The 16,991-nt window shown below is 40.6% G+C and overlaps 1 protein-coding gene across 1 annotated transcript in view; it reads left to right on the top strand.

The window, feature by feature from the left end:
• Positions 1-6,421: 6,421 nt before the first annotated feature.
• The window catches only part of rab2a (RAB2A, member RAS oncogene family), a 29,739-nt gene continuing 19,169 nt past the window's right edge, over positions 6,422-16,991 (top strand). Inside the window, exon 1 of the mRNA XM_080778350.1 lies at positions 6,422-6,698. Coding sequence (XP_080634476.1) covers positions 6,653-6,698 — 46 coding nt within the window. The 5' untranslated portion in view covers positions 6,422-6,652. The remainder of the gene's footprint in view (positions 6,699-16,991) is intronic.

Raw genomic sequence — 16,991 nt, 5'->3', positions numbered from 1 at the left:
TCTCTCCCTTCTTCACTCTCCTTCTATCTACAGAGATGTTTTCTGTTCCGGCTCTGTGGATTCAATCTCTTCATATACCTCCTCATTTGCGGGGGTGATCTGTTCACCCCCCCCCCCCCCCCCCTCTCTCTCTCTCTCTCTCTCTCTCTCTCTGAGGCTGCAGGTGTGCTCTGAGCTGGGCACCAGCTGTGCTCCCCAGCCCCATGCACGATCAACGTCTTACCTTACCTAATCACTTAAACCCTATACTTTGTTGAGGAGTCCCTCAAGGCTCTATAATATTCTTGTGCTTTCACTCTACACACAATTATTGTAGCTGAAAAAAAACTTTTCTGACAGAATAAAGATGCTGGGGTTGAAGTGGTTAAATCTTCCTGTAACCCTGTACTTGTACTGGATCTCTGTTTGTCTCTCTGTTGTCTTATGTATCCAGGTTACGCCTTTTAAGTCCCCATATTGGCCACAAATCCAAATTTAACATAATACAGCCTGGAGTGTTTGTTTCCTTTGACCAACGTTGACACTCTGGATTTCACAGTGTACTCACACCACCGCGGAGAGGACTTGGCACTGCTGAGGGTGACGTCCAGTCCAGGCCTGAACCTCAGCAGACTAAATTTACTTAACTCGCTACGCTACAGAGCAGGGTGCCGGTGCCAGGACAGTCCTTCATACTGCCTTTAATAACACGTCGGTCACTGTGTGTGTGTGTGTGTGTGTGTGTGTGTGTGTGTGTGTGTGTGTGTGTGTGTGTGTGTGTGTGTGTGTGTGTGCATGAGTGAGTGCGTGTACACTGTGTAGGAATGCTGGCAGGAAGGTCGTGGTGATATTTCTCTTGGACGTGAAGCCACAGATCCACCCTGTGGTGAAGGAAACAGCAGATGTTGAGAAAACAGCCTGAAAACGACAGGGGAGGTGGGGGGGAGGGGGAAGTCCAGGAGTGGAAGGGGAGAGGAGAAAGAGAGGAGATACTGTTCTCTTGAGTCCATTATACCTCATCATGCAACCACGTCACGCACAGAAAATAGCTGATCTGAGTGCCACACGCTTTTATCTTGTAGATCTGCTATTGTGGGCGTGTAACACCATCATAATATGACGGTATGAAGCATAAGTTAAGACCATTATCCATGATGACTTCAAGATGTAGAAAGAGCCATAAAAAGTCTTTCTTTCTTTCTTTCTTTCTTTCTTTCTTTCTTTCTTTCTTTCTATCTTTTTCTTCTTCTCCTCCTTAAATAATGTCATATCCCCCGGGCCTGATCCTGATATTATTAATTGCCCTACATTCTTTATCGGGAATACGACCTTGCCCTCCATTGTCTAAATTCAGGCAACTTAACACGATTTCAGGCTGGGACCTAAATTGAATAATTATAGTCTTTTGCCACCATGGGATCCAGGCTGGCAGGCTCATTATGACATACTGTATCCTCTACTCACATGGGGACCCAACCAGTGGAAATGTACTATTTTTTTTAATCAATACTGCAATGTAGAAATACTCCAGAGTAAAAGTATTGCAGTACCAAAAGATCTTTAGAAAATAGATTTACAAGCAATGTGAGTTACATTGCTCACATTGTGAGCTTGTAGATCGTCTATTTTCAAATGGCCAAAACGACTGCAGTGGGCAATGTATGTTTTGTAATAACAATCAAAATGAGTAACTATAGTAACTAAAGTTCTCAAATAATTGTAGTGGAGTAAAAGTATTATATTTTCTGGAGTAGAAGTAAAAGTACTGAAAACTGGACATACTCAAGTAAAGTAAAAGTACCTAAACATTGTACTAGTATAAAGTTGAGTAAATGTACACTTACAGAAACAGGCCTTGCTCACACAGCCTTGCTGATCTCCAGTTTTAGATACCTGGTCCTGCCATTTCCTTTCCTATATAATATGCTAACTTAGTTTGTGGGACAAAAGGGGACTGAAAACAAAGGGGTGGCATCTGGTGAACCCCCATAAATCAAAATGTGGAACCTATATAACTCTTTACTCAGTCAGAGGTTTAGAAACGTTCTATACCAGGGGTGTCGAATTCAACTTGGGGTGAGGGCCGCATTGGTCAAAAGGTCACTTGATGGGGGCCACAACCAGTTGCGGACGCACGCTCGATGTCTCAGTCAGTCACTGCTATATCTATCTATCTATCTATCTATCTATCTATCTATCTATCTATCTATCTATCTATCTATCTATCTATCCTCAGACCGAGCCAGTCAGCCAGCCACACACATAGTGCTCAGACCCAGCCAGACACACACATAGCTCCGTAAGGGAGTGGTTGCACCACTCAAAAAATCTTCAAAAAACTGAAGACGCTACTGGAGATTGGAGAACCTGATTTGGACATGATCTGATGCAGGACAATGTCACTATGACAGAAAGAGAAGATGGGTCTGGCCACATTCATTCACCCCATAATCTCAGTGGAAATTGGGGAGATAGATATAGAAGAGAGATAGTCACTTACTCACTTGTTGTAACTTGTAGGGATGCCACAAAGTGACCATCAGCCAAATCGAATAGTCGACAGCTCTGCCGATTAATAATCTATTAATTTAACCCACCCCCCATATTAATCAATATCAGATACAATTTATAAGATTTTATATTATGCACATGCCATGGTCACATAACCATTATATGTTGAGTGCATGCTTTGATGGTTACAGTTTTATAATCAGTTATGATGAGTAAACCTTTGTGGAGATCTTCTCAGTTCTCATTGTATTCTAGTTACTCAGGATTCAGGATGGAAAATGAAATTAATTTGGATTTGGGGAGAAGTAGTTTCATAAGGGGCTGGTATGAAGTACTTGATATAAAGAGAACATGTTCAGTTCACTAGTCTACTCTCTACTCTACACCTGCCTTCATTTCATCTGATTGTCTGTCTGGCAGGCACTTAACAAGCGATCGTTAACTGTGTCTGTTAGAGAGAGGGGCAGAGAAGAGTGGCTTTGCTCAACTTGATTTATACTTATATTCTCCACTCTGATGAAGGTACATGTTCGATATATCATGCAGCCTTACTTATTAGTATATTTTGGCTATTATTTTATTTTATTTGCTTGAGGCAGGCATGCGGCCCGCGGATCACCAGTTTGACACCCCTGTTCTATACAGACATCAGTGCAATTGGATTGCACTAATCAGATTGGTGAAACAATCGAATAATCCATGGACAGGAAATTGGCTCATAGGCAATTAGGCTAATTAGAATATTGAGTTAAGTGATGCATCATGTACACATTTATAATGTGTGCATTTTTCAACTCCACCAAAATGTGTAAAGCATTACAATCATTTTGTATGCCTACTTTATTGCCTTATTTCCTAATTGTATATGTTTTAGTTTTTACGTCCAGATACCCCGTCCAGGACAGGCTTCAGAGTGCTAGACCCAAAATCCAGTATAGATTAAAAGTAGGAAAATTTCAAACAAATGGGAGTACAATTAGTACTCACAATTCTGCCTTTTTCTTATTTGCACAACCAATAAACTACCGTAATCAAAACTATATTTGACAAATTCATCAATTATGAAACCAATCATTAGTTGTAGTCCTAGATTGCATCAATTGTGATCAAGTGTAATCCGCTCTAGTTTGAATATCACACAGATTTGGAAAGCCATAGTCTCTCGTAATCCTATTCAGACGACACAGTGGTTATGGTTATGTGCTTGCCACCACTGCCCTCTTCATCTCATCACACTAAAACGACTGGATTTTGTTTCAACTTTGAAATATGTAACTTTTCTGCCCTCTGGTGCAAATTATTAGTCATTACAAGACTGCAGATTATGATTTCAAGAAGGCAAGAGAACAATGTACATAAAAAGTAAGGTTTACAGAGTGATTCATGTCAGTTGTCTATTATAATATTTTGATTTATTATGTTGTGATAAAACACGGTGCAAACACGGTATTCGGTATTAAATGTGTTAAATGATTAAGAATTTAATGTACATTCTGACCCCAGTAACACTAGCTGATTGCCATGGCCACAAATATTATATTAGCCAGGGAGCCACAGGCCCAACATTTGAGAGGACCTGTGATGTCATATGCCTTTTTGTATACCATCACTCTATGGTGTGGTATACAAAAATGGCCATAACTTTTTTTTCGCAGTGTTTCCGGCAGAGCAGGCCTCTCATTCTGTGGACCTTAATGACCAAATGAATAGAGAAAACACAATATATCTGCATAGTCGGGGGGGCCCAACTATAGACATGAATTAATGACCATTAAATAAAACACTGATAACTATTAAAATAGCACACTCTCCACTCTTTGCCTACCTACTAGTCCATTTTGATTTCTAGTTTTAAAAAAGAAGTTATGGCCATTTTTGTATACCACACCATAGACTATGGTGTGGTATACAAAAATGGCCTTAACTTTTGCGATGTTTCCGGCAGAGCAGGCCTCTTATTCTGTGGACCCTAATAACCAAATGAATAGAACAAAGTGAAAAACACAAATAAAAGGTATGGCATGACATCACAGGTCCTCTCAAATGTTGGGCCTGTGGCTCCCTGGCTACTGGCATTTGGCCCTTGTGCCCTCAAAGAATTTAAAACACCAAAGGCCATGCAGGCCAAGTGACCTGATTAATCTCCAGGCCTGCTATAGTCGTCTTGTCTTGTGTATATATAGCCAAACAATCAGAGATCTCAGCCTTTCTGATATATGTCTGCTGACATCATAATTCAGTGAATGGTATAAAACAGAATGGAAACAATTCAGAAATTAAAAAACAACAGCATTGCAGTACCAATGCAACGACTTTAGGCGTTTCCTTATACTGGGATTATCAGGATTGTTTTTCAAAGGGTGTAGGTTTATTAGCACTGGTTTTCTCCGCTGTCTCTTCAAGCCCATACATTTAAATTTAAATTTCCCAAATGTATCAGTAGGTAGGGATCTCTGATCATCTGGCTACGTGAGACTAGTTGCCTGGTAACATTCCCAGCCATGGGCAGCCATATCAGGTTATTCCCATATAACTGGGTCGTCTAATATTTAAACTGATTAAACAGGCTTTTTAAACGGAAAGAGACATCTGAGGTGAAGATGTTCAAGTCATTGAAGTGGTTTATGCTGGTGCTACCATATTATTGAGGACCACAGGCTATGATCATTTGTAAACATTTTGCACACGGATCTGACTTCTACCGAGCTCTTCATCATCTGAACAAACAAGAAAGAATTAAAAAAATTAAATAAATCATGTATAGAGGGAAATTACAACGGCTAACATTATAGATGCTAATTATAAAATTCCCATTTAATATAGCCTTGCCTAATTTACTCCTACCTCAGCACATGCCCTGTTCAAACCTTCTATTATCTGAGCCATGTCCATGGCCATTTCCCCAAATCAATTCTGAAACTCTCTTTAAGGATTTGGGCACAAATGGTAGGACTTAAACATTTCTTAAACAGAACCCCCATAATGAGTAATTGTTGGTAATTTAATCTATCTTGCTCTATTGAGCAAATCACACAGATATTCAATATGTGTCATTCTCACGACAGCTATACATTTTTATATTCAACAAGGTCCACCTACAGTATTTTCCCAACACCCCAGGACTCTTTACCAGATTATTGATATGTGTTTATATGATCACTGTAAGAAAACAGGTACAGTCACAGATGTTGGTTTCCAACCTATGGACTTCAATGGCACATTATTCAACTTTTTGGCAATGTTTGTGTGTGTGTGTGTGTGTGTGTGTGTGTGTGCGCGCGCGCGTGTGTGTGAGATTTCTGTTTTATTAATTGTGAGTAGGGTGGACTACAATACGGTACATATAGGTACATGCAGATATGGCAAAAATTCCATATCAGGACACCCCTAATATGTATCTGGTTGCCATACCATCTGAAAATATTTTGTGCCAGGGACCTCTATACAAAGATGTGTGATGTTTCAAAAATATTTCAAATAGCAGAAATTGAAGCGATGTGAGCTCTCAGCTGACCTTATAGATCGGAGATTTTCAAATAGAGTTTACTGTGGTTGTGATGCTATAACTAATCTAGCTGGGGACCCCCTGGAACTCCCTCCCCCAAGGAACCCTAGGAAACCCCTCTTTAAGAACACCATGGTAGGAAGATACATGGTGGGTGAGTGAGTGAAGAGAAGTCACCTTTTACCTTTACGCATGTTCGTCCAACTCCAAGTACAGTTTGTGCAGCCAGCAACTGGGCTGAGAGTTGGGCCCGGGGCCGTTGTGAAATTAATGGGTGTAGTAGAACTAGAAGGCCAGGGGTCAACTAGCTGCTGTGGCATGGGGGCGACATCTAACGGGTGCTCCGCGCATGTATAGGGGCGGCATCTTATACTCTAAGGGCGGCATGCGTGGCGAGGTGGCGGGGGCGGTACCTATGCTGACGTAGCCAGCTGAGGAGTCGGAGGAGGCTGTTTATTGTTCCTTCCCATCAGCAGCACCGAGAGAGAGAAAAGGAGGCTAAAAAGCAGCAAGCTGCCCGTCTGACAGCCAGAGAAAAAGCAACCCGGGCGATCTTTAATTCCCACACGGCTCTAACGGTCTGTTCGCTGACATAAGGAACGGGCCAGGGACAAGGCGATCGTCATTTCTCGCATAGCCAGCAGCAAAGCAGGGGCCATGGCGTACGCGTACCTCTTCAAATACATCATCATCGGAGACACGGGTGAGCAGTACTGATCAACTGGTGACAGCTTTAGCGCTGTTGGGTTAGCCGCGGCTTCTTTAGCTTGTTAGCTAATGCTGCTAGCTCCTCCGCTCCATTTCCGCAGTGTTGGACGGTCCAATGACGTGGTAAAAGCAAGCAGAGAGAGGGTGGGATGACAGCAGCAGCTACCATGAACACTGTCTGAAAACACATCGAATGGCCCCGACAGTGGCGCACACTTAGCACAACGTTTTGCCTCTGTTGTGTTGCGCTTGTGTTGATGGGAGCTGCTGTTGTTGACACGTTTTTAGAGTCGCTGTTGTTCGGCCTGTCTGTTTTCCTGCGCCCAGGGTGGGGGTGTTAGCCTCGGGCTAGCTACGTTAGCCCTGCTAGTTAGCCTTTTTAGCCTGTATGTGCTCCCTCCTCGTTAAACTACGTAGCCGTTGTACACAACACACTGAACACAGTAAATATGACAACTCAGCAGGTACACGAAACACGATCACCGCGACCTCTGCTCTCTAGTAGTCTCTCCTACGCGTGTTTTTTTTACATGCGTTATTATTAACAAGAACAAACTTGATCTCATCATACTGTCTTGGCATACAAAACTGAAGGCCAGTCTTTCCAGTATTCCCACGAAATGGCGTTTTATAACGAATAGGATTATCAGACAAACATTCCCTGTCGCATAAACGGAACTTATAAAGGATATGATTCCTTGTTTGTGTCCAATTCCAGACGCGTTTAGCCCTGCGATATCATGTGTGTAATGTTATGGGGGCCAGTGGTTAATGTTGTCATTTGTTTACTCTGTTAGCTTTGTATTCTGATCGGGGGCCTCGTTAACTAGCTTAGGTGTTTCAACAGCAGCAGGTGCATCTTATGTTGTTATTGTTGCCCGAGGCTGCTGAACTAAATTACTAAATAAGTATCAACAACAGCAGTAATATCATTTATGAAATGGAATTGCCTGCAGGTCACATCGGTGTTTTTGTTGAGGTGATGATGTGATGGTGGTGGAGGAACAGGATCCTTTGCTACATGTAGCAAAATCGAAGACCCCACCTCCCCCAAATGGCAAATGCATTAGTTGTATCTTGTTTCAATGTTCGCTTCCCACACTGTTCATGTTTAAATGTAAGACACGGATGACCGGTGTCTTACCCGGTAAGCTTCATTGTATCATAAGATATGGGTTATTCACATCTATATAAATGCATGCTGTCTTGTTGCATTGGGTAGTACAGTCAATATATAACACATGTAAAATGTATTTACCTGAAAACATTTCCCCTAGATATTACAGTGACATGGTTTGGGTTTTGAATGGATTGGTTTAATCTGTTGCTGATCATTTCCTAAAACTAAAACCATATGAAAATGTGGAGACACGTATATTCAAGTGTCTGACAGTGTGCGGGACCTCTTCTTCGTTTTTCAGAGATACCCTTTTTAATATATGCTCTATTGCCCTACGCACCTGTCACCAGTCTTTTGAGGTTTGCACCAGCCTTTTGCTATAGAGTCGCGTATATTGCCATGAAAGTAGAGGTAGAATTGATGTCATTTCACATTTTCTTATTTGTCTTTGGACTGCTTTTAGTGATTGGAGGCCATGAAATGAAATGAAATGAAATTGATGTACTTTCTAGATAAGTGTTGTGAAACAGTGTGGCTTGAGGTGTCACTGTCAGAAGTGTTTTTGTTTACAGTGTTGAAGAGAGCTGCTGCCAAGATCCCAGTTAGGTTACATCATGTAGGCATACCTCCATGTAAAAGATATCCAGGACTGTCCATCAAACGCTGCTGTTAACACAACTGTTTTTAATAACCAACTACTACGGTATGTGTAGTTCTGTCTGTTGTACTTTATCTAGAGTGGTTGCAGACTCGTACTACAAAGTAGCTTTTAACCATTCAGCCCTACCTTACTCTGTAGAACGAGGGTTGCATTCCAGATATTATGCATGGTCCCTCTGAAATCTACTGTAAAAAAGTATGGAAAATACCCAATAAATATCCATACAGACAGCTATGCTGAGACCTTTTTATACATGTTTACTTGAGGGAATCAATTTTTAGCCCGTGGCACTTGCGTTTCTGGCTTGATTACGGTATGTTATCTAAGGTGGAAATGTCCAAGCTTTACATGTCATGGGCTGTCAGATAAATGGGCAATCGCCGGTTCAAGGTTTTGTTAAACAGATCGGCATCTTAAGATACTTTTAGTATGATGATATAGAAATGTACTTTAACTGAAAATTCCATCAGATTTAAAATGTTGGATCTTTCGTACTAAATCATAATTAATTAACTGATAGAATTTAAGTAGAAAATAGATGGGATCCCATTGCAAACCTCTGGGGTCCCTGACTACACCTTGTCTGCTCCCTCCTTTGAGAACTACCAACTTAAACTCTCAATTTGCTCTGTTCAGGAAGCTTCCCAGAAAGGAGTGCAGCTTGCAAGTAGATGGCAGCAGGGATTTGAACAACCTCCGTGTTTGAAGGGTTAGCTTTACGAAGTGCGGTGTGATTGAGTGACAGACGGTTATGTTTTTGTCCTTGTATAGTGTATGGAGGCTGTTTGCCTAGAGTGGATCATGTGATGATTCTTTGTCAACAGAGAGACAGGAAATTAGTCCTAAGTTAACTGGTGTAAACTAAACAGTCATTTGTGTACACACACACACACACTGTACTTGCACAAACTGATCACATCAAACACAAATGGACATTTTGCGTAGAAGCTATGACTAGAAACAAACGGCACGGCACATCATTCAGTTTTAATTATGGACGGTCAAATGAGTATACCGGTATGTGGGTTTCGCTTATTAGTCATGTATTATTAAGTTACATGACTCATCATTTTGCTGTGAGTGCAGTCTGAGGATTGAGAAACTGTCATGAACTTTAATCTATATCCCTTCTGTATTTATGTAGCAGACAAAGTAGTCCTTCCTGAAGCCCTGGGGTCTAATATCCCCCTTTGGCCAGGAGGGATTCCCCATTGTGTGAGCACTGAGCAGTAGATGTACACAGAAAATTATTACTTTAAACAGAAAAATAGAAAGTAATGTCAGGAAATATGGCAAGCATTGCAGGTAGGTAATGCTTATAGGGGAGATTGTTATTTGCAGATGGGACAAAATCTGCATGGATCCTCTCTTCCTCTCACACACTTGCACAATGTGAGACGACAGCAGTTGTTGGTGGATTTGATACATTTAATTAAAGCAACGGCTTATGCATTTACCGTACCCTATGTGTTTATTAAATAATTGATTTAAATCTGTTTCCATTATATGGTCAGAACAGATGTTGTCCAATTTGTCAGCAAAAAACCTAATTTTTGTTAAATACTGTGTCCGCCTTTAAATAATGACAGCCGGTCAGGTTGTGAAAAGAGATGCGTTGAAGCAGGTTGGGCAGTTGAAATTCTTTTAAAATGCTGGTGGGTGTGGATAAAAAGGTAAACACTATAGGTAAACAGATTTACCTATAGTGCATGCACATCATCACTACTAGGTGTGTAAGAGAAAGAGAGTGGGAGAACATGATGCTGAGTAAAATTAGACTGTTGGATTCATGCGAGCCATGTGTTTGTGCGTTCAGAAATATGTTGGAGGAAAGTTTGAAGAGAAGCAGGGAGCAGTTCGAGCCAAAGGTGTGTGGACATTAGTTGTCACACTGTCTCGCCCTGCCGGGCAGTGCCGGCAGAGTCAGACCCTGTTACAGATGTGTATTCAGCTCTCTGACTATCCCCACTGCCGGCTTCACAGCAAAACAAGAATAAATTCTCCCTGTTTCGCCATTCTATGCAGAATAGCAAGGCGGAATAACGGCACAACATTCCTGCCTTGAACAGGCTGTGCAGGATGTCCTTATCTGACAGTCTTTGTCAAGAGGTCTAGTTTTGGCTTACAGTAGGCCTTCATGTCTCAACTGGGTGTGTCCGATGTAGGCTACTACATTTAGTTTATAGTATGCATTACCTTGTATCCCCCCCCAACTGTTCCATATGATACAATTAGTAGCGTAGCTTATCTGCTCTGAAGAAGGCTGTTGCCGAAACGCGTTGGCGTTCTCAATAAAATATGAGCCTTGTATTTTGTATTTTGGAGTGCCGCTTTTTCCACTTTGTTGTTTTATGAGTTAATAGCGTAGCAGTGCAGTAAAATGTGGTGAGTTGGATAACTATCTCAAGCAAGTTTTAAGTCCCTGCTAGTTGATTTTCATACTGTACCTAAATTAATAGAAAAAAACGGATTCCTCAAATACAAAACAAACTACAAGGCTACATGCTTTGGACAATAGTCAGCAGTAATGTACATAATGCAATCTTCTATAAGCTAAACATGTCGGACCACCAGTGTGGTCGTTTAACTCTGAGTTAATTTTGTTTTCTAGAGTTAAATTAACTCATTACTTAAAATTCAAAGCAATCTACCAGCAAGGAAAGCCTAATTCTGCTCCTTGAGCGATATTACATGATTGCAGACTGAGCTAAGCGTGCAGTGATCAGAGTGATTGACCCATGCATTAAGTCGGCTCTGTTATCATAATAGACTAGATGGTCAGGGAGTCTGAAAATATGATGCATAGTTCACATTTACATTGCTGTTGTGAAGCCATTACTGTGTCTTTTCTTTTACTTTCTACTCCTTTTTGTTAACTTTTTTCTCACTCAGTTCTAACACTATTTTAATCACATAAAGGTTCACCCCCAAAATGTATTTTCCCCCCAGCCAATACTCACCCCATGGAGACTTGAATTCATGGATATTTATTTGTTTTTGTTGCATTCCCGAGCCAATATTCTGATGATCAGCACACCTATTTTTCAAAATAGCTAAAATATGCGATTGATATCAGTATCTTAATTCACCCTTTGTCAAGTCCCCAAAATATGTTTTTGCTAATTGGTAAACAAGGTGGAACCAGGGTGCAACAATGCAGAAAGAGCCTGCTGTTTAGTCAGTCAGGGACCAATCAGAAGGCTGACAAAGGGTATGGTGTGTTTTTCTTTTAAGTTCTTCAACTATGGTTTGAAATGCGTGTATGCTGTAGAAATCTCCATCCTCATTTTACTACTACAGCCTCCGCCAAGGGCCATATTGTTACCCTACAATTATAATAATAATATATTGTCCTTCAGTCTCATCTGTGTTTTCTTTAATGGCACTAGGTTAACCATTATTTAGTGTATGCCCTCTAGAGTGCAATAACTGCTTCTAGAGAAGAGTCTGAGTGCACTAGGTGGTGCCATGTAACAGTTATTTGTTTGTAATTGTTTTATAAATTGGACTGAAAAACTCCCCCCCCCCCCCCCTCTTGTTCTGATCTTCAATCTGGTACAAAGTGCTCACTTTCAAAAGTGCGTGGGAAGTGAGATGTATTACAATGTTTGTAATACCTAGTCTGTACAACCAGCTACTGAGCCCAGTGGCTGAATAGCTGAATATGTGGAGGGGCCGTCTGGGAGACGGAAGGTCCCTGTTTAGCCCTCTGGCAACGGTGGATGTGTCGGAACTCGGAAGTGTTCCTGAGCAAGACACTAAACCCCTAACTGATCCCTGGGTGCTGTATAAATGATGCCTACTGAATCTACCCATCCTAACCACTTGGAGCAGAGGACAAATTATGTGCAAATGTACTGTGACAAAAAAAATAGACAAGGATTGGGGGCTATAGTGTCATTAAATATCCTAAAGCAGCTTTCACATATCATAAACAACATTGTTAGTATTTAGTCACCAGTCAAATAAAATATTTATAAAACCCAGGCCACAGATAGACCTATTTTGGGCATGTCGGGTTGAAATGTTTCACAAATGTTCAACGATTGGCGATTTGTCTACTTCGGCCATACTACAGAGTCTAAAATGATGCATTCATGAATGAAAAATCGATGAAAACGATTTAAATGAGATACACACAATTTCTGCCCGACAGCGACAATATCCCTCATGAAATGAGGGACAGAGAAAAACTGTTATTGCTGGTGCAGGTGTACACGGCAAAATGTCCATGATCCCAGGGGAGAAAGAAAGTCAATTCTCAATTTTCAGTGTGATATTCTCTTAAGCTGCTGGACGTCAGCCAGCTCTTCCAGAGATCAGCCTGGCAGATAGGCAGTTCTCCCCACAAAATTACACCCTAAATTATAACCACCCCCGTCTACCTTCTCTACTAGTCTGTGTGCATGTTTCAACCTCCTAAAAATAAGTCTACTTTCCAGGTGTGCGCTGTGCACAAGGGCATGGAAATTATCATTGTGCCGCCTATAATAGATCGATTGCTACATACAAGTATAGCCTATATTATAATATATTTTTTGGTGTTTTGGACAGCTCACATTTATTACAGTGGTTATGATAACACAACTCGTTATTTCGTTGCTTTATTGTGCTATATTCTTAGCACCGCCTAATACGAAATGCATAGTTTATAACTATAAGGGTGGGAGAATAATTGAGACAATAACTGTGAGGCCTGAGGTCATGCTACACAATGTAATAAATGGTAAGCTGGTAACAGCTGGCCCTGGAGACTCTGTCGCTGTTGTCTGGCTGTTTCAAAACAAGTATATATAAGGGTTAGAAATTCTGAAATACTCTTGCCCAATAGTGTTGATTTGACACATGATTGAATAAAAATGTGTGTTATACGTTGATCACCAATCATTGTCATCTTTACTTTAACCCTAGAGTCCCTGGGGCCAAACAGTCTGCTCACAACTCTTGTATGTCGTCAGCCATTTATGGTAAAAAGATGGTGTTTGCTGTGGAGGGAAACATGGAGGGCAACTATAATTGGGCATTTTCTTTTCTTTTCTATAATTTTGAGACAAACCCTTTTCTTCCCTCCCAAATTTAGTTATACCAATGTATCCCTCCCACTGCTGTTGTAACATACTGGCTCACCTGCCCGCTGCCCCGCTCCAGTTTGTAGGATTATGTGCAGTGACAAATTTCACCCTCCCTGCCAAACTTGCCTTCCCTGACCACCGGCCGAACCCCTAGACTCCACGGTGGCAAGGAAGGTACTTTACCACTGCACCACCCGTGTGCCCATATCCCACTGTTTTACTTGTACACACACCTAAGAAGTTGACTGTACTACCACAGGCCAGTGAGAGGTCCACAATGGTTAAGTGACTTATATCTCCAAAGTACTTGTTGGGCAGAGTGGTGTACATTCTTTTATCCTCTCCAGGTTTCCTCTGCTGATCCAAATATTCAAAGTGATCATTATCCCCCTGAGATAACTTACGTCTACTGACTTGTGCTATTGACCTCATTAACACCTATAGCACAATTCAGAAATCACATGAGCTATACTACTACGTCAATGTAATGAGAAAGAACACTTACTCTGTGGAAACTCTGTTTTCCTATGTGTTAATGTTAGCCAGTAGGGATGGGCATTTTCTTTTTTTTTCCTTTTTTCTTTTACAATTTAATTTATACATTTCAGGTTTAAAGACAAGACATACGTGACATACGTTTAGAAACAATCACATTATATACACACAAACCCTCCCCACCCCCCCATTCAAAAGAAAAAAAGAAAAAAAAAGAATACGCTTAGCACAGATAGATAGATGGATCACAGTTAAGAGTTAAACAAAAAAAAGATTACTCTTGTGCATACATACTTCAGCCTGTTTATGATAAGTGAGACAAAAACGGTTGCTACATTCTGTCAAATACTGTCAAGAACCATCCTATCGGTAGGGCAGTTTGTTTAATGCCACGATGACTGAGAGAACAAAACTCCTTGTAAAGCAGACCTTTTTCCATGCTAAGGTTCTGTATCTTTGTCCAGATGGCATTAAGTTGAAATAGCGATACGGAGGATGATATTGAAAGTGCTAACCGTGTGATGGCCTTATTGACTTACACCCACACACTCTATGAACAATAAGTTATTGTTCAAATCAGAGAGTGTGGGTGTAGGAAGTCCGAAGCAATACGGGTAATACTGAAAAGTTTGAAAAGGCATGGGCAGTATGGTATAGAATCATGCAGAACAGTACAACGGAATAGGTTGATGCTTTTGTACAGTAATAACAAAAGACGAGGGGCAACAGATGATGATCTTAATTTACAGATTACATGGAGTTTTTCTGAAAACATGAATGGAATGCCTTCAATTTGAACAGCGTTCAAATAAAGTTAGTTATCCGTCTTTCTGGAAATGTTTTTCCACTGCACTGTGTGGTTTGCTGGATTTGTTTATCTTATCAGCTATGGTTTCAGAGTTTTTTGGGGCGGTGGTTATTTTAAAAAGTGACGTAACTGCATGGGATTCATATAGAATACAAAGCCGCGGTTCTCCTGCCTTTGACATATAGTATAGATTTTGTGGTGTCTAGTCGTTCTATTCAGTAAAATGTGTGGCTCTGGCCCAAGTATTGTGGCTCTGTTCTGAGTAGAGTGTTGGGGGGCCCGAGCACTGCACAGTAGCAGTGATGTAAATAGGTTTTCAATGTAATAAGTCCCAGGATGCAGGGAGGGATGGTCTTTTAGATGAGTCCCACTTCAACGACGTTAGGAGTCATATTTTGCCATTTTTACAAATTGCAGCATTTAACTCCCATTTCATTTTATATGGTTATATAATATTCATGTAGAGAACAGAAGAAGAAATTATTATAACTAAAGCTAGCAAACTAAACCAGAATAAAAAACAGTACAGTAGTGCATCCCGTGGATGCAGAGGTTGTTGTTTTATTGCGTCACTTAACTATAAACTGTTTTTGGATTCAAAATGCACCATATTTTAATCTCTGCAGTAGTGCGAAGCCCTATTGAAATCATTATTATTATTACAGAACTAAAGCCTGGCACTTCGACTTGACTTCCACTCTGGTCGAGCAGGTCAGCATTATCTCACAGCTGTGGTAGAAAAAGCAATGTGGGTAATATCTTTGAATCAAGCACTCTTCTACTACTAGCCTAGTCTAGGCCTAATGAATGGGCATCCAGTCTGAGAACTGCCAGGGGTGAAAAACAGAAGGAGCATGTATTGCTGCTAGAGCAGAACAGTTTTTGAGGAGAAGTTAAATAATATTTAAAGTTAAACAATGCCTCCTGAGATCCCACGACTCGACTTTTATTATTTAATCAGTGCTTTGTGAATTACTTGTAGTGTGAAATACATGACGCCCGTACATGGCTAACAAATCGAAGCAATGGAAATTGTTGGTGTCTTGATTTTACTGAGTTAGCACCAGTAGTCGGGGAATATTATCAGACTATCGGTATAATGTAAAATCTGGGAATACATTTCTTACGAGAATGTTCTTCACCAATGTGTTTGTAAGGGTGTCTATCTACTAACATATCCCACATTGGTTTCTATTCAACTACCCTAGGGAAAGTTTTGACAGCTGCTGAAAGTTGAGGTGCCATACAACAACCATTATAAGGCTAAATGTTCTAAATTTCATTATGCTTTAAGTAGCATGTGACATGTCAAACTAGGGTGTTTTCATGATTCTGAATCCATTCCAAGCATTAGTTTTGCACGAACATCACTCCTTGGGCTAAATTCGGCCATAGCCACTTGCCCAAATGTGCCCTAGGGTGGTTGAATAGAAACCACTGTGGGATATGTTAGTAAACACCTTTGGTGTAGAAAATTCTTGGTAAGAAAATAAGAAATGTATTCACAGATTGTATTAATGTCCCCTGACTACAGTGTTAATTTCATAAACTTAAAACTATGTGTCAACCTTTTTCTTTTCTCTGACAAAAACTAAGCTATGATAGTATGATGACTAAAACTAACAAAGACTAAATATATTGACAATTTCGTCAACAAATAAAAACTAGACAAACTAGAAGAGACCCAGTAGAACTAAAAGACACATTGTACAGCTTGTAGATCGGCTATTTTCAACATGCAGTGTAAAAAATGCACCAAGGCCCACACAATACATTTTTGTTGACCAAATCAACTGTAGATTTAGAATATTCATAATATTTAGTTGACTAAAAGTAGACAAAATTTTGAGATGACAAAAATATGACTAAACCTAAATGGAATTTTATTCCAAAGTCCATGGCTAAAACTGAATCAAAATTTGCTGTCAAAATGAACACTGCACCCAGTCCAAAATGAAGCCAGTCAGTTCTGCTGTTCGTTCTTATGGGGTGAGCTGCTCTCTCCACTTATTTGAATGACCGTAGTTTGATAAGAGCAACTCTGTTAGCCACACAGGTAAACACTCTGTGTGGTGGTGGTGAGGCAGGCTATGTTTACATCATGATTACAGGTGGAAACTGGAAACATTCAC

This window comes from Protomyctophum bolini (genome assembly GCF_963924005.1).
Source record: "Protomyctophum bolini genome assembly, chromosome: 12".
NCBI classification, from domain to species: domain Eukaryota; kingdom Metazoa; phylum Chordata; class Actinopteri; order Myctophiformes; family Myctophidae; genus Protomyctophum; species Protomyctophum bolini.
Note: the sequence above shows the minus strand (reverse complement) of the source record. Positions and strands in the feature narration are given on the sequence as shown.